This window comes from Phyllostomus discolor, chromosome 1, assembly GCF_004126475.2.
Source record: "Phyllostomus discolor isolate MPI-MPIP mPhyDis1 chromosome 1, mPhyDis1.pri.v3, whole genome shotgun sequence".
Taxonomy (NCBI): Eukaryota; Metazoa; Chordata; class Mammalia; order Chiroptera; family Phyllostomidae; genus Phyllostomus; species Phyllostomus discolor.
The window spans coordinates 48,375,888-48,397,941 of NC_040903.2; the positions used below are offsets into that span (position 1 = coordinate 48,375,888).

General features: G+C 43.6%; 1 protein-coding gene across 4 annotated transcripts in view; it reads left to right on the plus strand.

Annotated features, from left to right (window-relative positions):
• The window catches only part of SEPTIN11 (septin 11), a 90,113-nt gene that overhangs the window by 32,447 nt on the left and 35,612 nt on the right, over positions 1-22,054 (plus strand). For 3 of the 4 annotated variants that reach the window (XM_036022540.1, XM_036022539.1, XM_028505874.2), the window contains exon 2: positions 12,587-12,701. In XM_036022540.1, the coding sequence (XP_035878433.1) occupies positions 12,587-12,701 (115 nt within the window). Of the gene's footprint in view, positions 1-5,098; positions 5,104-12,586; positions 12,702-22,054 lie in introns of all 4 variants that reach the window. The other variant, XM_036022541.1, reaches the window with a different exon arrangement.

Here is a 22,054-nt window from a genome sequence, read left to right on the forward strand (position 1 = left end):
AGTTCACTGATGTCCATGCCCTCCAGAGGTCTGAAGTTCAGGCAGACCTGTTTCTTTTCTGTGTCTGCCCCTGACAGACTTTCCTCCTTTCTGTCCCCCCAGCTGCATTCCTCCTTTGCAACTGTGCAAACCTCATCTTACCTTAGCATGACCTAGGCCGGCCCAGACTCCCTCTGAGGAAGCCTTACTTTTTTGCTCTGGCCCCTGGTGCTCTCCATGGTCTCTCCCTAGTAACCTTTGTGCTACATTCCATCATCAAACACCGTGCACTTGTCTTCTGTTTTATCTCAGTGACATTTCCCCCTAAGAAGGCTTACGTTTCTTAAGAAGCTTTGCGTTTCCTAGAATTCCTGTTCCACAGGACCCACCTAAATATTTGCGGTTTGCTTTCATCATTGGAAGACGTGCTCTGAAGGCAAAGTGACTGTCTTAGCTGCCGTAACAAATTTGGTATAGAGCAGTGAGAAGGTGCCTCAGTAACTTGAGAGATCTCAGTTACTATGCTTTTACTAATTTCAGCCGTTTTTTTCCACCTGGAGTCTTAGTTGGGCCTCGTTTTGAGTTAGGGATATGCTAATTGTTATATTCTATCCTTAAGCTACACAGGAGAATGTAGGAATATTCTAGTGCAAACGGTGGTAGGCAGAATCCTAAGATGGCTCAACATCCCAGCCGCCAGGTGTGCATGCCCCGTGTAACTCTCAGAATTGTGACTGTGAGGGGACAGTCTTTCCTTGTTCGGGCTTTGTTCTGGCACAGTTGACTTCAAGATATGATTATCTTGTCTGGGTCCAACCTAATCAACCCCTTAAAAGGAATTAAGGCTCTTCCTGAAGAAGGAGATTCGAAATGTGAAAGGGACATGAGGGACCCTCTATTGCTGTCATTGAAGACGAGATGGCCATGTGGCTTGTGCTGGGGGTGATGTTTTGGAGCTGAGTGCAGCCTCTGGCGGACAGCCAGCAAGGAGAGACAGACCTCAGTACTATAGCTGCAAGGGATTGAATGTGGCCAGTAACCTGAATGAGCTTGGAAGTGGAATTTTCCACCTGAGCTTTCAGAGAAGAACTCAGCCTGGCCAGCACCTCTCTTTCAGCCTCGGACTATCCTGAGCAGAGAGCCCGACTTCCGGCCTGTGGACGCAGGAGCTAATGAGCAGGTGTTGTTCCAGCCACCAAATGTGTGGTAATTTGCTACATGGCAATAGGAAACTAGGACATGCTCCAGATTTATGTAAACAACCTCTATCCCATCCCGATAGTGTTTCATCCAGGGCTGCGATCAGGATGCAGTGCCACTCTCATCTTAGCAAGGCTTGAGTGTTTTCACCACGATTATTCAGTAATACTTGCCAAATGGTATCAAATGTTAATTTGTGTGTTTCTTTCCTAAGAATGTCTTTCCCATGGTTCTGGTCACTTTTGGTGTGGTCCCCCAATTTTCAGGTGCCAGAAAAGTGCCCCTGAACTCAGAGGTGTTCCAGATCAGCTGGCCGAGGAGCTGAAGATGCCTTGGGAGAGGATGGTGGCCAGGTTATGGCTGAGAGCAACATCCCTGGCGTGTTTGTTTATGGCTGCCTGACGGCTGGTTTACCTTTTTTCTTCTCTTTTCTCAGAGATGATTGTTACAAGGTCATTGCGGTAACTAAAGTCCCTTCCATTTTCAGAAAGGGACAGAAAGAAACAATACCTTTGAAAAAGGAAGTGGCTAATTTGTATCTGTCGATAGAATGGTGGCATAAGGAAGGAAACGTCCCATCTATATTTCATTCTTCGATGATTAATGCATTCAGTGAATAGAAATATATGAACTGAATCACAATATTTCTCAGATAGGAAGCACTGAGGAATTGATGTGTGAATGTGAGGAGTCAAACTGTACATAAAAAAGTTGAACGAAACTTCCAACTGATGTAGGCCCCTTAATTATCTTTGACCTCCTATTCATCACTGTTTGAAAAAGCTTGTCTGAAAGATAATATCACATTGTAAAGGCAAGGCAGACGGGACAAAAATGACTCAAATGAGCAACTGCGAGAATTTGGATGGTTTTCTCCTCTGTAAGGTAGGTGATGTGTCTGAAATGGATTCGGGTTCTTTGGGATCCCACTGGGAAGCCGGGGGGTTTGAACTGATTAATGACCCTCCTCCATGGCTGTCTTGTTAGCTCTCCCAGTAAAAGGCCTCTCCCCACCCCCGTGATGCAGGCGTGTGAGGCGGCAGCTGCAGCATGACTTTCATCTGATCAGGACTTTCTAAATACTTCTTGCCTATCTGTCACATTGCTTCCCTCCCACCCACCTCCTGAGCGCTGCGGAACTTGCAGGAGCCCCTGGAATGCACATGTGGGCCTCGTCATTCCCAAACAGGAGACTTTCTGCTGATCAGCACTTTGTAACCTGAGGCTGTTATAGGCATCGGTCACTTGGACTCAAACAGAAAGCCTGGTCTTTGGAAATGTAAGAAAATGTCCTTTGTGTTGGTTGTTCTTTCTCAGCATCTGGTTAGATTTAACCTCTCCGTGTTTACACTGACTTTTAGAAAAACATTTTGTCTGTAGGAAAAAAGGGCTCCCACTTTTTACAGTTTTTGGATTGTCCTTCTTGGTACGGCTACTTACTGCAAGGCTATTTCACTAACAACCCCAGTCTCGCCTCCTCCCACCCTCCCCAGGATACAGAGCTGGGGCTCTGTTCACTTCAGGTACCCATTTCTGGGTGCTCATTTTAAACAGTGTTTGCCTAATTGTTATGTTAGAAATCTGGTATCTGATGGGACAAAGGCGAACGCTGATCAGAGACAAACCTGCGAGTTTCTGGAGGGAACATGGGCAGGCAGGTTTTATGTGAAGGTGAGATGTGGAGGAGACAGAAAAAAGACAGAAATGGAGGCAGGGTGGAAGAAGAATGAAAACTGAAGCAACACTTTATCTTCAGGCCTGTGGCATCAGGCTTCACTGCACAGCCAATACGAACTCTTGTCTTGGAAGGCGGCCCAAGTGTAGTGGAGAGAAGGGTGGACCGGGCACCAGGGTGCTGGCTGTTGGCCCCGGTTCTCTCTCCACCTGGCCCTGTGCGGAGGGAAAATCCATCAGTCCCTGTACCTGCCTCCTTATCTGAAATGAGGAGGTTGGAAACAGGGTTTCTGAGGAACAGCACACCAGATGCAAACTTGGATGAGGTCTAATTGGGGGTAGTGTTAGGAAATGAGGAAGAGCCAAGTTATGGGTTTCCGGGCTCAGAAATAGAAATCGGCGGGCAGACAGGATGCACTCAGGTCACTTATGAGGGCTAAGTGGGAAAGGTCAACCAAAAAAAAAGGTGTGATGGGCGGTTTTTACATCTGGGCGCAGAGGAGAAAAGCTGTTCGGGGACAGATGTCAAGAAGCCTTCACTGTCCAATTCAGAGGATAGCAGAGGGTGTGAGATGATTGATTAAACAGTGGACCTTTTCCTTCTGCAAGAGGGTAGAGGCCTGCAAGTTTATTCAGGTTTTGAACAGTATGCATACCAGCTGATATTATCCCAGGGCCTCTCTCACTTGTTGAAGTAGACGTTGCCGTTTGAGCTGAGAAAATGGGAGGGAGGACAGATGTGAACTGAGGATGGGGGATAGGAGGATAGGATGAGTCCCATTGGGAGGTGTTGGCAGAGGTGCCTGGGCCTTGGATACACAGGAGGGAGGAGGGGTTGGGACTCGGGGTTGTTAGCCTGCACTTGGTCACTAAAGTCACACCCCAGGATGAGGTCATCGAAGAAAAGTGTGTCAAAGGAGGACAGAGAATTATGTCCATTCATGCAACAGCCCCGTGAGACAGTTAAAGCTGACAAAACTGAGGCTGAGAAGCTAAATGACTTACCCTAGGGGTCACACTGCTGAACAGTGACAGAGCTGCCCTGAGTCCTGGACTTCACGTGTCAAACTCTTCCCGCTGTACTGCCCTGCTTTTCTGCTCACGCTGATGCATTTCAATGTGACTTGGTTCTGTTATTAGAAAAATTCATATTTTTCCTCAAAAATTTTATACCCACCTATTAGCTGCAATAAAAATTGCAGGCTTACCTCCTTTAAAAAGATTTTTTTACTATTTGTTTATTGTTGTTGCTGTTATCATTACCTGATCTTTAAATTCTTATTTTCTACCAAGAAAGAGTTTGAAGTGGTTTTTTTGGGGGGGTAAGGGGAGAGGTAATAATTCAGATATCACAGAAATATTACAGTTTATAAAGTAAAATTTTTCTATAATCGCACCCTCAAAGAAAACCCCTACAGTGGATTGTTTTTGCAAGGATCTGGAAAAACAATTTTTTTCCCTCCCTTGGCAGTCTTTTGGAGAGAGTTAGTTGGAGAGGGCATTTGAAATTGGGGCAGCCACTCAATATTTATCAAGATCTTTTCGGGTTATTTGGTGGTGTTTTCCAGGGCACCTCTCTCCATCGGGCACTCAGAGCTGATGCCCCGGGCTCTGTGGCTCGGGGGCCGGCCCCTGGATTCCCCATCTCCACAGTCCCAGCTCCCAGCTGGGCGGCACTCAAGTTCTTCCCTCATATGGTTGTCCTCCTCACTGTTCCCCTCTGCTTCCTGGCTCTCTCTGTTCTGCTGCTTGTGTGAGACAATATCCTTGGGGGTTTTCTTGGCTCCAGCCTTGGGATTTCTTGGTCTAGATGGCAAGCAGAGTAGCAAATGTTATCCAAGTCATCCTTAAAGAACATGGTTCTCGTTGGTAATGAGATGCTTCAGACATTTGTGTTATGACAGTTACCCCAGCAATGCCTGGCCTTGAAAACATCCCGACGCAGGCTTCATAGTTGTGGTTTGGGTCGATACTGTGCATTCCACTGTTCTCCCTTTTGCATGGGAAGATGGGAAACATCTTCCCACCAGCTTTTCCTCCTTTAAAAGAGAATATGAAACTAGTTCAATACTTGCTAAGATGTAGTAATATAAGAGTACGTATTTACAAAAATGGTCAGTCAGTCACGTGGGTACAGCTTACTTCTTGGACAGTTTTTGAAGCTAGAATTTCTCCAAATACTGCGAAGTAACAGTCAGGGATGCCATGGGAGAAGCAGCATGTTCTTCTCTGTGCCTCTCTTCAGCATCTGTAAGTAGCAGAAACAGGACTTCAAAAAAAACACAACCTAAGATGAAGGGATGTGCACCTCTCCTTTTCTCCAAGTGAGTGTCTCCTTTAGGGAGAAAAGACAGAGAGTAAAGGAGGAGGCCCCATGGTTCCATCTCAGCTCCAGATCGAACGTTCATTTTCCTAAGACTTGAGTTTTAGTCATTTCTACTTCCTCCCGTCAGGCACTGCTCGTCAGAAGGACTCTGTATTTTCATCTGAATATATAAAATCTGCATATACCTAGGAACTGTCTAGTAAGTTAAAAATATATAACAATGCAGACTAATATATGTGTTTTTACATACTATATAGACTGCTGGAATCACTGGAAGAATGATCAGTTAATCACATAAGTTCTGAAGTTGCACAGCACCCTGTACTTTGGATAGCTTCTGGTTGTATATTTGTGACTATTCGATCAATGTCCGTGTGTCCCACCAGGCTGTGAGCTCCGTGGATCGGGGATGCTCTGTGCTCTCACCATCATCTCTTCAGCACTTAGCATGGTTATCCAGCACATGTTTGTACTCAACAAATATTTGTTGAATGAATGAGAAGCATGAGCAACAATTTACTTTTCTTCTTGAAGACAGATGATTAACTAACATACACAGAAGAGTTATTTCCTGTTTTGTTTTGAAATTGTAAATCCACATTTCAAATATCTCGTGGAAGGCTGCAGACATAGCTGAATGTTTTTAAGCAGGGCAGTTACAGAGGGTGGGTTTATCACTTTTTAAAAGTAGTCAGTCGCTGTATTTAAACAAGCAACAATGAAAAGTTCAGGCACACACTGATTTATACTACCTCCAGAGTTTATCGGGCTAACTGATAGAAACACCCTTTCAAGAGTCACTGAAAAATTGAGCCGTGCCGATCTGGCAGGAGAAAATATACTACCAGGAATTTTTCACCCCGTGTGGGCTTTCCTCAAGCAAAACGACAGAGTTAGATATATGCATCTCTGACATCCAGGCTTAAGAAACCTTATAATTAGCATTAGAACCAAAGAGTTTGCTTAGAGGGCATTTAGTTAAATCTCCTCATTTAAGAGGTGAGAAAACATAAAAATGGGGATTGAGGGACTTGGATCAATGTAATTGTCATAAAACAAGATGTTGAGAAGAATGGAATCAACACCTCTTGTTAACAGAAAACCTCCAGCTCTCTAAATGAATGCATAAAAAAGTTATCTCCTAAATTAAAAAAATAATTTAAATTTTAAGAGGACAAAGATCTTTCTAAATTGTAATATGTATCTTTACAGGTAAAAGTTAAGTCTGTTGTTTTCAGCATGCGTTAGAACATACATCCCCTTGGTAACTTGCTCTGGCTTCCTCTGGCTTATCTAAGGATCAGCTGCTATAGATGACCAAACCACACCTACTGAGGCCTTCGGTTTCAAAAGCAAAAGCAAAGAAAAGGACGGCACTTCACTTTTGAGTGTGATGAATAAAGCCCATCTGGGCACATGTAGTGGGTTCATTTCGAGGGACTCGGGGCTGAACTTAAATAGAAGCAAAAGGGAAGATGAGGATCAAAGCTGGGGATCCCAAAGGGTTTGCTGCCGTGGTGGAGGCTGCGAACAGGAACAGGTTCTCTGACAGCTGTCCCCCCAGCTTTTTTGTACACGACTTTCCTGTGGAGGGTGGGTTTTCTTCCTGCCCCAATCCTCATTGTCTCTTCCATTTCCTCTTTGTTCGCTCCTGTTTTCTCTGCGGTTTGTCTCTCTGGGTTAGTCTGAGGGCGTTGCCGATCAGCCGCTTCTCCTGGCATGCCCAACAGCCATGGGGGAGCTCCTGCTTCATTTCAGACTTTGAAATTACACTCATCTCTTCCTCCCACCTAACTTAGGGAGAGGAAGCCCGGGTTTCCTGAGGATCTGTGAAAGGCTAGGCACTCTCATACTTCCTTAGCTCCTCCCAGCCACCCTGCCAAGTGCTCCATTTTTACTGGAGAAAGAGACTAAAGCAAGCAGGAAGCAAAGCTGGGATTCAAACCCATGGCTGTCTAAGTCCAAGTCTTTTGCCATCCTGCTTCTGGTTAAGCAGGGTTTGGAACTGTGGAACACTTTAAAGCAGCACTGAGAATGTAAGTGTGGGCAGACATTCTTACATAATCCGTTTTATAATTAATTCAATGGTGAAGTCAACTTGGCATCATCTGAAATACTTGTCAAGTATAAGTTTCAGAGTGTACACTCATAGTGAAGGACCATAGTATGATCCTTTGGGCACAGAGAGCATTTATCTGCAAACTGGACTTTGGTTGGCCTGGTAGATGTGGGGAGCTCTAGCCTTCCGAAATGCCTTCTGACTTTCCCTAGCCAAGAGCTGCCTCCCTGCCAATATCATCCCATAGTTGTCATGTGGTTTGTCACTTTTATCCTTAGCAGCATGACATTTACTTAGGTCTTTTCTCTTGCTACACTGTACCCCTTTTACAGGCGGGGAAGAGTGTTTATCAGTGAATAACAACAACCATAACATATTTTCCTCCCTTAGTACTTTCAGCAGTGAGTATTTTTGAATCAATAAATAAATGTATCCACGTGGAGATGTTCTGAAAAGAGAAAAATGAGACTGTCAAGCTAAAGACTGGTTATTTTCTTTTATACCACAGAATTTAGTCACAGCCCATTTCAAGGTAGCATGGGCATACAAATTATCTAACTACAAACCTAGATAGATTCACAAGTGGAGGACTAAATCAATTAAGGTCTTCTTACTTAGTGGCTTCATGTTGGTCAAAACTAAGCCTTATATTATTGGCTTCATGTGCCATAGTTTGCAAAAGTCAACATCTTGTCTCAGCCTTGCCAGGACCAGCGAAAATATACTTGGAGCTTCTTGCCAATACTAATTCTTGACTTCCACCTCTTATGGTTGCCAAAGAAGTACAACTTTAGAGCAATTTTTCTCTTTCTATTTTAACATAATGGATTTTTTTATAACACTAAAATCATATATTGTTTGGAGCTACCAGGAACTTAGATCAGCAATTTTCCACCAGTGTGCCGCAAGAATTCCCAAACCATGCAGTACTGGACTGTTTAGTCAGGGGCACTGACTTCTTTCCCCTTAGATTGTCCAAGTTAAAAAATAGGACAGCAACCAACACAACAATAGCCATCTGGTGTGAATGAATCAAAATCATACCTACTTCTTTTTGTTAGATCGGCAAAAAGCATATTTTCAGTGAGCCGCAGAGTTTTGGTAACTGGTTTACGTGTGCCATGAGATGAAAAATTTGAGAGTCGCTGCCTTAGATCATCACGAGATAGCAGTGACTCATGCCGTGTTTCCACCCCTCAGCTTACTAACTATATGCCCTTGGGCAAGTCACTGAACTTCTGTGCTCTCTTTTCTCATCTGTAAATTGAGATTGGGTAATAATAGTAACTCCCTCATAGAATGTTTAAGCTAAATTAACTAGTTAGTTCATGGGTAGGGCTTTTCTGGAACATTGCAAATGGTCAACAGATGTTAGCTATGCTGATGGTGATCATGAAATACCAAAGCACTTTGAGCCACCTTTATCCAATCATTATGTTCCTTTAATTGGCAAAAGGTATGTTCACTGAAATTTCATAATAAAAACAATGATGGAAATAAAGTTTCAGTGGGATCTAGAAGGTTTGGCTATGTAAGCACTGGCCCTTCCAGACAGAGGAAATAGTCTGAGTAACTCCGACCAGGGAAACCTGGGATCGTCCCAGCAAAGGCCAGCACTTCCGTTGAATGGCCGTATAAGGGACTCCATGAGGAGGAGGGGGAGATCCTGAAGGATCAGAGGTCTGGGGTTAGCCCATGGAGGTCTTGCGATGGCAGGTGAGGGGGCTTGGACCTTTGAGTACTGAGCTCTGTTTGGCAGCAAGGTCCAGAATGGATCAGGGGGCACAGGCTCAGGGTGAGGCTGTTGGATTGGTAGGGACAGAGAAGAGGATGTGGCATTGACAGTGCTTTGGGATCGATGCAGGGGTCGGCGGGCCTCAGGCATAGATAGATAAGTGCCGCCAACGTAAACAGGGAGCTCTGGAGTAGGGGTGGGCTGGGAACAGAGGGAAGTGATTTCAGTTGGAGGTACAGATAGGACAGCCCAAGACAAGCCTTTGGTAGAAAATCTGAACGGGAATGCAGGCAAGGAGGTTGGTTTCAGAGATCAAGTTCCAGAGTCAGTTCTGAGAGTGGTAAAGACAGGATCTGTGAGATTCCCTGAGACCATGCCTCTAGACGCAGAAGAGACCCCACATTCTTCGGACAGAAACAGCTGAGGCGTGACGTGATAAACAGGGTACCGTGGAGGGCTGGAGAGCAGGGATTTGATTCAGCTGCCCTCGTAAGTTAGTGCCTCTCCTCGCATTTCCTACCTGCCCTCCCTCCAGGTTTTCAGCCTGTCCGTGGGCCAGAGGAGGAACTCCTCTTTCCTTTTCCCCTCACGTCCTGATGGATAGCAACTCCCAGGGTTCCTTTGATACTGGGCAGAGAAGTGGGCTCAGGTTATGGAATTTTAAAATGGCATTATAAAATTTTCGTATTTTGCCTTGGCTGGCATAGCTCAGTGGATTGAGAGCGGGCTGCGAACCAGGCATCGCAGGTTCGATTCCCAGTCAGGGCACATGCCTGGGTCGCAGGTCATGGCTCCCAGCAACTGCACATTGATGTTTCTCTCTCTCTCTCTCTCTCTCTCCCTCCCTTCCCTCTCTAAAAATAAATAAATAAAATTTTTAAAAACGAATTTTCATATTTTGTATTTCAAAGTTAGAAGACAGAGACTCTGAAGATATAACTTCAAATTTAAAAAAATTTCAAGACCAAACTGTTTTATAACCCTTCATTTCATGTGTGGTTTTTCAGTGGGTTTAAAAATACCCAGTGGATGTGTGGGTGGTTTCTCGTGTTTTGGAAACGGTGAGAATGCGAGATGCTGAGCCTTGGGTTGGGGATGAGAGCTATAATTACCAACCCTTGATTCTTTACCAGGACTGGCTTTACCGTGGGTATCTGACTCTAAAAACCCAACGCTCCAGAACCCAGATCGGCAAACCACTCCCCTCTCCTGATCCCGGGAAATTAAAAGAATTACTGTGGCAGAGAGGACAGAGAATGTAGCATGGGTCTCCCGAGCCTTGTCTCCGTGTGTGCCGTTTGCTGACTGTTCGAGTCAGTGTGTGACTGAGACACAGGCCTGTGTGGCCTCTGCTGGCTTGATGCACGACAGCCACCGCACAGCTGTGCTGGAAAGAGTTCTAAATTTAACCCAGACTCCTTTCAAATCTGCCTCCCCCAAGTCTTGGCGGATGTGGTAAACACCCCAGAAAAACCTTGCTGTCTGCACCACTGAGGTATCTGAAGAGGAAGGGCCAGGTAATGTGGTAGCACAAGGGCTGTGTGGAGTTTGGGGAGGCCTGGCCGGCTACCAGGACTGCTGCCCACGGGGGCTGCTCCGGAAGCTGCTTGGTGAGCTGTCCACCGTGCCATCCTGTTCTAGGATAAGTGCCTCCTCTTGAGGCTCATATTCACTGTTGGCAGGTCTCAAGGAAACTATTCATAGACTAAGCATCTGTTCCCTGTCCCATTGACCTCAAACCTGCAGCTGCCACCATGGTATTCAGGCGGTGTGATGGCTTTTAGCGTTTGTGTGTTGTGTGTGTGTGTTTGTTTGTTTGTTTTCACAGAATCAGAATTTTAGAGCTGGCGCGGACCTTAGACATTAAATTGTTCACAAAACTTTTGCTTAAACTCACTATATTCAGGAAGTTGCATATTTCTGCCCATATAGTGATCATAGCAATTTGGAAATGGAGTCTCAGTCCTTTATTATTAAAATAAATCACTTCCATCTTTATCTAACACAAATAGCCATAATGAAAACCAGTATTTTAGTTTTTAAAGTATTAAGTACCCTGGGCAGAGCTTTTTCTTCTTTTTTTTTTAATTAAAATATGTATATTTGAGGCTCTTTTTCTTACCCAAACTTCAGTCTTTTAAATATAAAGTTCATTGGCAACATAGCCAGATACCTAGGAGTCTTCTTTTCAAGAAGGCTCTCACTATCCAGTTTCTTGAATCCCACACTGTAGCTGTGGTGTTGTAATCGGAGGACCAGAGCTGCCCTCTGCCTTCCTGGAAAGAGAGCATTCACAGATGAGCTCCAGCACCCATAGGAGGCCGTCAGAGCCACAAAGGCAGTTGGCACTGTTTTACAAAGCAGTATAAATCACCCAACTTTTTAAATAAGTTATATTTTATTGATTATACTATTACAGTTGTCCTGATTTTTCCTCCTTTGCCCCCTCCACCCAGTGCCTCCCACTCCCTCAGGCAGTCCCCCCACCATTGTGCATGTCGGTGGGTCAGTGTAAGTTCTTTGGCTACTCCATTTCCTGTCTTGGACTTTACAGCCCCAGGCTATTCTGTACCTACCTACTTGTATTTCTTATCCCCTCACCTCTTCACCTACTGCCCCCCTCCACATCTGGCAACCATCTGGTGACTAACTTCTTTGCTCTTGCTGTTTTTAAGAGTCCCTCTTTATCTTTGACCTCTGGCATGATGTATCTTGGAGTGGGCCTCTTTGCATCACCCAGCTTCTGTCTTCATCCTAGGACGTTTTGGTTTTCAGTGCTTTTTGAGGGAAAGGAAGGGAGAAACAGGAACATCCATGTGAGAGAGAAACATCAATTGGTTGCCCCTCGTTCACTCCCAGATCAGAGATGAGACCACAACCTTGCAGTTACTGGTGACACTCCAGCCAACCGAGCCACAGTGGCCAGGACTAAATCACCCAAGTTTTCAAATGTATAACTACCTGATCCAGTCTCCTTTGGTGAACCCCGAGGAGGCGGGGTGAAGAGAGCCTGTGCTAGGAGCTGTGTAGCGGAGAACACAGACGCCCCCAGAAGCCTGTGCCACTAATGGAGGAGATGGGACCGGTTTGTGTCCTGAGCAGTTTTTAAATATGTTGCATTTTGGTGGTTACAGAGTTTCCATACTTGTACCAAGTATGTCTCCTCCACTGTGCGCTTCTCAAAGCTCCGTCAATGTATCTGGAAGACTGTTATTTATTTTTTACTCTGAGTTTAGAATAACTTGAAAGTTCTTCTTGAGTACTCAAAGCTATCAAAATGGTTGGAGTTTTTTGTCTCTTAATACCTATCTGAAATAGTTATCTCTAGAAGCTCAATATTCCCCAGACTAGTATATGTGTAACAGGGCATGAGGCACGTTGGGAGATATAGTCCACTTTGGGCATCAGATGGACTATTTTGTGGAAAGAGTGTGGCTTTGGAATTATTAGTACCTACCATTGTGTAGAAGCCAAGGCGGGTGTGGGTAGAGAGGGAAGCTCTTTTTCCCATGCATGTCATGAAGAAAGGGAGGGAGAGGGGAGTGTCCACAATGTGTGGTACCCAGGTGACAAAGCTCATGGATTCTCAAACATTTCCCCTCTGAAATTCCAGAATGAAGAGCTTCGAAACTTGTCCCTTTCTGGCCATGTTGGATTTGACAGTCTTCCCGACCAGCTGGTCAACAAATCTACTTCTCAAGGGTTCTGCTTCAACATCCTGTGTGTCGGTAAGTGACTCATCGCAGGCTGCCGAGCAAGGAGTCTGACCTTTAGCCGGCAGGTGACTGTCAGAGGGACACATTTCAGGAAAATAAGTGGAATGATATTTTCACTCTTTTTTTTTAAGTTGGAAAGCTGGGCAATAATTCCCACTCTGCATATGTCACGCAGTTACAAAGACTGAAACTTGTATTTGGGTAAATGCTTTGTTAAGTTTTGTGGTGTTGCACAAATTATTTTTATCTGTGTCACACAGTCAAGTTAGTGGTCAGTTTAATGTTGTTATTAAATCGTTTATTTTAATTTTTGATGGGGGGAAGGACTTAGACCCTAACTAGACATTAGAAGTTGAAAGAAGGAACTAAGACGAACATGCAGAGCAAGGCCACTCGAGCCTTTTAGGAATTTGTTTCTAGGGTCTCTGACTGCAGCGCAGTGATTTCCTCCGTCGAAGCCTTTTAAAAGATGTCCTACCTACAGTAAGTGAGATCTGAAACCATTCTCATTACTTTTGTAGACTTAACAATGTTTAAAATTTTTGCTTTTAGAACAAAAAACAATTTAAAATTCTGTTTTATATTTGAAATACATTTTCTGCCTGAATTGTCAAATTAACCTTTTGTCCTTAAGTTATAATCTAAGATTGACCTGAGTTTATTCCTGGTAGGTGAGTGTCAAAGACTTCAGCAGTCTGACTTATTTGTATCCTCAGCATGATTTAATCTTACCCTGGAATCATTGCACATTAGCCTAGGTCCGTGGCCATGGTATTTTTCTTCTCTCTAGCCATGTCCCTTTTAAACTAAGAGGAAGAAGGTAGAAAAGGAGGTGGAAAAAAAGAAAAATAGAAATAAAAATGTCCTGTTAGTTTGAAGAAAAAAATGCCCCCAGAGTAAATAATGGCCTTTCCTTCGACCTCCCTGTTGCTCCTGGTGAATGACCAGCCTGGACGGCAGAGAAGTGGTTTGGGCTACATTGTTCTGTTGCCATTGTCCTCTGGGCACATACTCCAGCGACATCGCTCTGAGGGAGGCCAGAAAGAGTTCTGTATTTCTGTATGTAGCCAAGTGGACCATGCTTCACCCAGGCTTGGCAGAATGCAACAGACTTACTTCTCTTGCCCAAGTGAAATGAAGAACCACCATTTTTTAGTATGATATTTATCTGGGGGGAGAGGCAGATGCTTTCCTATTTGAAAGTATTTGAACACATTGAATGTAGCTGCTGTACTAGACATTTATTAGTGAAAAGCCGCAGTTGATTTGCACACAGAGCAGCTCGCTGTCTGGCATTATGTCCTCAGCGCCATATCAGAGAAAGACTGGAGAAAAACACACCCAGGGCAGCCAACTCTCATGCTTTCCCCTTTTCCCTACGCGAAGCCCTTCAAAATTCAGCAGGGGACCTCCTGCATGCAGCTAGCGCCACAGAGGAGCATAAATGAATTGCCTTTTCTCTTGCGATAAATGCTCATTTCAGAGCCTGCAATTCTTCATTAGCATAGCAATTTGTTGGCAATTTGTTGATTTTCTATTGAAAAGTGGGCTAAATTGTAGGCCAATTGCTGTTCTGGCTTCTCTTCCCTGCCTCCCCCAGCCTTGCCTTCAAAATCAGCTTCACAAATACATATGAGAGTTATGTCCCAGCCCCTGCAAGCAGGGGAAAGCCTTCCAGGGACACAGGGCTTGCTGGGTGGACCTGGTTTAACCAGGTGTGTGGTGTGAAGTGGGTGTGTTAGCTCATTGGCTGACCCCTTGTGTTACACAGCACATTCAAAATGCTGGTTGGAAATCTTCACAAGTCACATCCATGCTGCCCTGTTGGATTTTTGAAGCAGTTGCTATTTTGACTTGCCTAGGTGGGTGATAATACCTGTGATTCTTAGACTTTAATTCTGGTTCCATCCTGAGACATGTTTAAAATTAATTTTTCAAACTAACGAAAATGATGCATATTTTTTGTTTAAAAAATTATAACCCCCACCTTTTCTTCTTCATCCTCATTTCCATTCCACAGAAATAACACTGTGAGATTCTTCTAGAAACTTTCTACATCTTTCTGTACTTGGAAATTATTTTTGGAGACATAACACCAGTTTTTTGGTTTGTTTGTTTGTTTGTTTGTTTTAAATATTTTATTTATTTATATTTAGACAGAGGGGAAGGGAGGGAGAAAGAGTAAGAGAAACATCAATATGTGGTTGCCTCTTGTGTGCCCCTTAGTGGGGACCTGGCCCACAACCCTGACTGGAAATTGAATCACGACACTTGGGTTTGTAGGCTGGCACTCAATCAGCTGAACTATACCAGCTATGGTGAAACAACACCAGTATTAATGATTAGGATTATTATCTTTTACAGTTCTCTAGAAGTCCAACTGTGTCTTACTGGGCTAGATTCAAGGCATCTGCAGGGCCATGGTCCTTTCCAGAACTTCTGGGGGAGGATATGTGTCCTTGCCTTTTCTAGTTTTAAGAGGTTGCCTGCATTCCTTGGTTCTTAGACCCTCCATCTTCAAAGCCAGCAGCATTGCATCTCTCTCTTACTGTTCTTGTATTAGGAAGTTTTCCGCAGAGAACTACGAAAATCCTGTTTAAACCCCTAAACGCTGAAAAGGTAATACATATGCTAAATGGTATAATTAAGAACAGTTGGCTTTAGGGACTCAGAGTGTCTTCAGGGCTGTGTCTCTGGTTCTTGATACTGCTTGCTTCTGTTTTTAAAGATTTTATTTATTTATTTTTAGAGAGGGGAGGGGAGGGAGAAAGAGAGGGAAAAAGCCATCAGTGTGTGGTTGCCTCTCAAGCACCCCTATTAGGGACCTGGCCTGAAACCCAGGCATGTACCCTGACTGGGAATTGAACTGGTGACCCTTTGGTACATAGGCCAGTGCTCAATCCCCTGAGCCACACCAGCCAGGGCCCTTCTTGCTTCTGCTTGGTTCATGTTCAGAGTTTTTCTTCATGGAGGTAATATGGCCTATAGCAGGGTTGCCAGCTTGGTACCCTAACAAGTCTCACCGGGTAGCCACAGGATGTCTCTGATGGACCAGGTCCAAGTCATGTGTCCATTCAGGGTGAGAGATGGGGTGAGTCCAGCCCCCAAACACAGGAGGTCCCCTATAGGAAAGAAGACTTGATTGGAAAGGAGATGGGCATGGGAGAGGCACACACTGGACAGATGTGTTGTGATGGCCAAAAATTTTTTTTCCACCCCCCGTAAGATGGCTCCAGCAATGCTTAGTTGTCTTTAACTTCATTTGAAACAGTTTTGTTAGATTGTATTGTGACAGCTGTCATATCAGCTTGCATTTTAAAAAATCTTATCAAAATTGATGAATTTTTGTGCAGCCATTTTAATATTAGAGATGGAAGAAAATGTGCATTTTTGCCATGTTGTGCTTTATTGTCTCAAGAAGGTAAAAATGCAACTGAAACACATACACAAAAAGGTGTGTGCAGTGTATGGAGAAGGTGCTGTGACTGAGCAAACATGTCAAAAGTGGTTTGTGGAGTTTCTTGTTACCATTGACATTTTGGCTAAATAATTCTTTGCTGTGAGTCTGTCTGATGCATTGAAAGATGTTGAGCAGCACCCCGGCCTCTGCCCACTAGAAGCCAATAGTGGGAGATAGCCAACCTACTGAAAACATCCAAATTAATAAAATTATTGGTGAAAATGAAAAATGTGTCTTCTATTTTACAAAAAAAAATGAAGCAGACTTTTTTTCCAACCCAATAACAGCTCTCTCACAATTATATAAGCTCATTTTTAGTTTGTTTTCAGAGATCATGCTGCTCCTTCTTCTGTGGTTTCTTTCTTTCACTCCACAGTAAGTCCTGGCTGTCCTTCCATGCCAGTGTATCAAGCTAACAGGTTCTTTTCCGTAACTCTTTGGAGCCCTGCAAATGGAGCCCTGCGGATGGAAGCAGCACTGGCTCTTCGGGACAAAGGGGTGTCAGCATTAATATTAAGCATAGTTTTCCTCAGAGAGTGGAACACATCAAATCTTTTTACCATAAATATTTTATAGCAAAGTATCTGTATAAGAAAACAATTCTCACTGTCAGTTAACAGTCCATCTGTTTTTAAATATAAATGTGTATGAAAAAGCGTTGTAGTTGATCAAAACACTTTGCCAGCCACTTAGAGGAAGAGGTGTCATATTCAGCTGAAGAGTACCCATGGTGTTTCCTTTTCTCCTTGTCGTCCTACTGTCCATTTGTAATTTTTTGCACAGTATGTACATACATGTATGTTATTTACAGCATCATTAAATTGTTTTCTTCTTTTTTTTTACAAATTTTATTTCTTTATTCTTAGAGGGGAAGGGAGGGAGAAAGAGAGGGAAAGAAACGTTGATGTGTGGCTGCCTCTCATGTGCTCCCCACTGGGGACCGGTCCCGCAACCCAGGCATTTGCCCTGACTGGGAATCAAACCAGCGATCCTTTTGGTTCGCAGGCCAGCTCTCAATCTCAGTCTGAGCTGCACCAGCCAGGGCTCATTAAATTATTTTCATGTGATAAATATGGAAGGGAATTGAGGATTTTTTAGAAGTTATGAGCCTAGTAAGGACACTGATGATGTTTATCAAAAAGGCCTTTGAACTGGAATTTTGTTTTGTGGTACAACTTCTGTTGGTTGCAAACAGGAAACAAACCAGAACAGAAACTAGTCCTGGCATGAGTTCAGTCTAGTTTTAGGGACACTGAATTGAATGCCTGTTATTAGCGCGGTCTCTGTGAGGTCCTGGAAGGAAATGTAGTGCAGAGTGCGAGGGCAGTGCTCCCTGAATGGAGAGAGCTGAGCTGGGCACCAGGACCCCCGGACTTCGTGGTTCCCTCCCTCCCTGCCTGCTGACGACAGTGCACTGAATCACCCCAGGGCTGCACTTTGGTTTAAAGAAAGCCTTTTCTGTGTGACCCATGCTGTACTCCTCCAGAGCATCTAAATTAGTATTCAACCTTTCTTCGCAATTTTAAATTTAAATACCTTTCTCATTCATTTTCTGAAGTGACACCGGCTCTGTGAGAAACTCCAGCATTGGTCCAGCTGCGTGCTGGCTCTCTGTGCCCATCCATAGATGGGCACAGTACTGTCACGTCCCTGCTTTTGAGGAGGGATCAGTTCGATAGGGGAGTCAAAGAAATGAATAACACATTTTGGAAATAGAAAATTTTAAAATAACTCAACCGTAATTGTTTTGGGGGAATGACAGAAGAGGAAGAGAAAACAGATCATTTTAAGATCCTTTTAGACAAGCGTGTAGTGTCAATATAAACTAGGATTTTACCATCAAATCGTGAACATTTTTTATCCCATCTTGCTTTGCAGGAAACTCTATGAAGTGGTTTACAGGATGAAATGAATGAGTAAATGAATAAAGGCACAATTAACCACCAAAACTAAACTGAAGTCAGGGATAGAGTCAGAACTCAAAGCCCTCAGGTCTGCCTATAGCGATTGATTGTGTCGGGAATACGCCAGTGGTCAGAACAGAGAGGAAATCCATTCAGCAGGTACTTACTGAACACATATCGTGTGCCAAATATGTGTTAAAAGTTTAATGATGACCGATTTATAGTATCTCTACAGTTAGAGTAAAATAGTTGCTTGGGATGGAATACTGCTTCACCAGGAAAAATTTCTGCCGTGGATTTTCAGGAAAGAGTTATGGCGAATGTCCCCTCACGTAGGTCTCAGTCCTAAGGGTCTGTCCCCAGGTCAGTGCAGCTGATCCACATGCAATGCCAAGTGTCTCGTGCTGTCGTTTCAAATTCCCCATGCAGGCAGCCAAAGCACGTTTCATCACAGGCGATTCTGTGAGGGACAAAAGAACACAGCTTAGGTACAGAGCTCTCTGATTATCTGGCTCAACCAAGACTAAAACTGAGAATATTTAGAGCAGGCAGGCAAGCCTGCCTGCACAGTTGTTACTTGGATGATCATTCAAGTAGCCAGCAGTGGCAATTGGTAAAAGATGTGGCATTGTAGATCAGCTATTCGATCAATCTGTACTTACCTTCTAATTAATAATACAGAGTTTCTGGTTGTTGTCGTTGTTGTTGTTTTTTTAATGTTCAGCTTAGAGCTTGTAGATTAAATGAGCCCAAAAACAGAATGGAAGCGTTAGGACCGCTTCCCACTGCGACTGGGTGTTGCATTCACCAGCGTTGGCAGGAGCAGGAGAAACAACTGCAGATAATGCTTCAAGAGAAAATCTCTAATTATTCAAACAAGTAAGCATTTTAGGCAGCTGCATTCACAATGGAAAAAAACAAACTCTGAAAAATCTATCAAAGTAGCAAATTTCAGTATAAATGTTCATCAGGAACATTTTTCTTTTCAATTAACTTTTCATAAATGCCTACTCTGCTGAGTATTCTGCTAGGGAGTTCGGAAAGGCTTCCAAGTTGGTGTTACTCATTAATTTTTTTCCAAATATTGCTATAGTTGTTTAGTTTGAATTGGAACCTTTGCTTAGTAGGCTTTCGATTACTCATTTAAAAAAACAAAAAAGTATTGAATATGTCCTTTCTGAGGCTAGAGAGTGGACTAAAAAAGTAGTACATTGAAAAACTCTCCTAGTTCTATCATTACTTTTATTCCAAAAAGCTGTCATTTTTTACTGAACTGCCTTTGGTAAATCACACTGCTGCTAGAGTAGCTGCGTCTAATTACAGCTCTTACAAGCACAGAGCCTAGAAATGGAAAGTAAAGCACTCCGAAATATAGAGGAATGGTGGTTTTTCCAACCCATTGATTAACCCTGGGCTATAAGTAGGGCCTGGAATGCTAATTGTTCATAATTTCCACCCTAATGTAAATAATTAAAATTACCTTGCCTTAAAAAAAAAGGCATGGGGTTCCTGATTGACATGTGCTTAACTAATTCTCACCCTAGTATAATGAAATGTTAATTTCAGTTCTGTCGAGGTAACCTAGAATCCTCACCGTGGAAATTGAAGGCTTTATTGCTGTCCTCGGGGAAAGAGATGAAAGTTGAATGGGTCACTTTCCAAGGACAGAATCTTTACTTTACACAGAGGCCTTTGTAAGGTAGTTCGGCTTTTGTCCCTTTGTTGTGGTCTGCAGACAGGTACATTGTGAAAAGTTTGCTGTCCTTAAGAAAGTTACATATGTAACAGATACATAAAAGACTAGAGTACCCACAGTATTGAATTGCCTACCAGATTCTAAGTATCTTCAGAGTGAAGACCCTGTTTTGTTTCTGTATTCATTACTTAGTAAGTAACTTTGTTTTGCTCAAGGTTATTGTGTTAAGCCATGAGTCATGGATATGAGCTTGTTGAGCTCTATCATGTTAGGGAGCACAGACAAGTTTAGATTACTCTTGGGTGGACGAGGCTTTTTGGTAAGAATATTCAGGAAGGTAAGGAAGACAGGAAACAGTCCCAACTGCTACACCGCCAGACTTCATGGAGATCTGGAACGGCATTCAGGATATTGCAGAAGTTCAAGCACTGGCTCCCATCATCTGTTTTTATCACCGTTCTATCCCCCGCACCTCTGTCACGTGTAAATGCTCAAGTACAATTAATGAATGAACTTCACATACTGAGCCCCACTGTATCTGTCTGCCATCTTTCTCCTGTTTTCCCAGCTCCTGGTCTATCAACATGTCTTTAGTTTACCTTAAACCTTCGCTGCCTCATGGCTTCTGCTTATTTGCTTCTCTCTGTATATCTTTCCTTTTTTATGCCATTTCCATGTGTGCAGATTGTGTATCTTTCATTCACACCGCCGAAGAGATTGTGGGGGCAGGGGTGGAGTAGAGGACTGAGCAGAAAAGTAAAAAAAAGGAAGAAACTCATCGGCAAGGGCAACAGTGTGGTGATTGCTGTGGGGGGTGGGTTAAAGGGGATACTTGGTGATGGACAGAGACTTGACTTGGGGTGATGAACACACAATACAGGAAAAAAACCTAATCTTCAGACCTATTCAGATTCCTCAGTTTTCCCAGTATTATCTTTTTTTTTCTGGCCCAGGATCTAATATAGGATTAAATGTCCCATTAAATTGCCGTGCCTGCTGAATTTTCTTTCGTCTGGGGCAGTTCCCCAGTCTTTCTCTGTCTTTCATAATCTTGGTAGCTTTGAACTTTTATTTTATAGAATCTCCCTCAGTCTGGCCTCGTCTGATGTCTCCTCTTGACCGAGCTCATTGGGGCAGGTACACGACCACAATGTGCTGTGCCCTGTCCGTGGGTCATAGCAGGAGGCACACAGGTCACTGCGCTTATTGCTGGCCATGTTCACTTTGGTCACTTAGTAAAGATGGTGTGTTTCTATTTTCCTGCTGTGAAATTATTTTTCTTTGTCACTGAGAATTATCTTTTGGGGAGAGATGTTGAGACTATGTAAGTGTTCTATTAAAATACAGTTTAATAAATATACAGCAACCTGCCAAAGAGAGGAATTCTGATTGGATGGACAGGTCACTGCCCAGTAGGGGCACTGTCACTGTCTCAGACGGTAATGATTAGGCTTGCGCAGGGGCCTTTGTTCGGGGGGCTAGCCCTGGCTGGTTCCTCTCAGTCACTGGGTATCAAGAATCATCTTGCTTGTAAGAGGAATGGGGTTATGGCAGACACTTAGAATGTTATTCCCATAATAATAAATTAAGAGTCCGATTGGTATCCAGGTTGGATTCTAAGGTATGGAGAATACTATGGCAGGCTAGTTCATTGTCATTTTCCCAGAATTTGGCACAGAGCTTGGTACACAGTAGGCAGTGAGAAAATGCTGGCTGAATGAAGGCTGCAAGAAGAGGAAATACTTTGATCTTGCATGCATCTGGGGCCCAGTGGGAAAGGTTAAAAAAAGTAAGGCAGACACACTTGAGCAACTCATCCTGTGGGTGAATCATTGAAGTCGGTGGCAAACCACATAAGGCTGCTAATTAGAGAAAGCTAACATCCAGAAAAACTCCTTCCTACCTCACTTTTGCATTGTGTTGGAAAGTGGTGAGTGACATGGAACTTCTGTTGGGTGAGTGGATTTTGCCATTACAGTGGGGGACTTGCCCCAGGCCACAAATCCCAGAGTTCTTTTTTCCCCCGTGGAATTGTCACCATCCTAGAAGGCATCATAGAAATCCTTTAGAAGAGGAGCTGTTCCAGGGGTTTGTTGGGAGGGCTGCAACATGTTAGCGTGTTAAAACTGAGCCGGAAGTCTAATTAGGAGGCTTTCCAGATTGTTAAAAAAAAAAAGAGCTTTCCTATAGATAATATTCTTTGATGTCTGCTTTCCTTTTCCATCATCACATTCAGTCACTAACACCACCACTCATAACAAGGGTGGAGTGGGTTCTTTCTCATTGCCAGCTATTTTTTTTACAT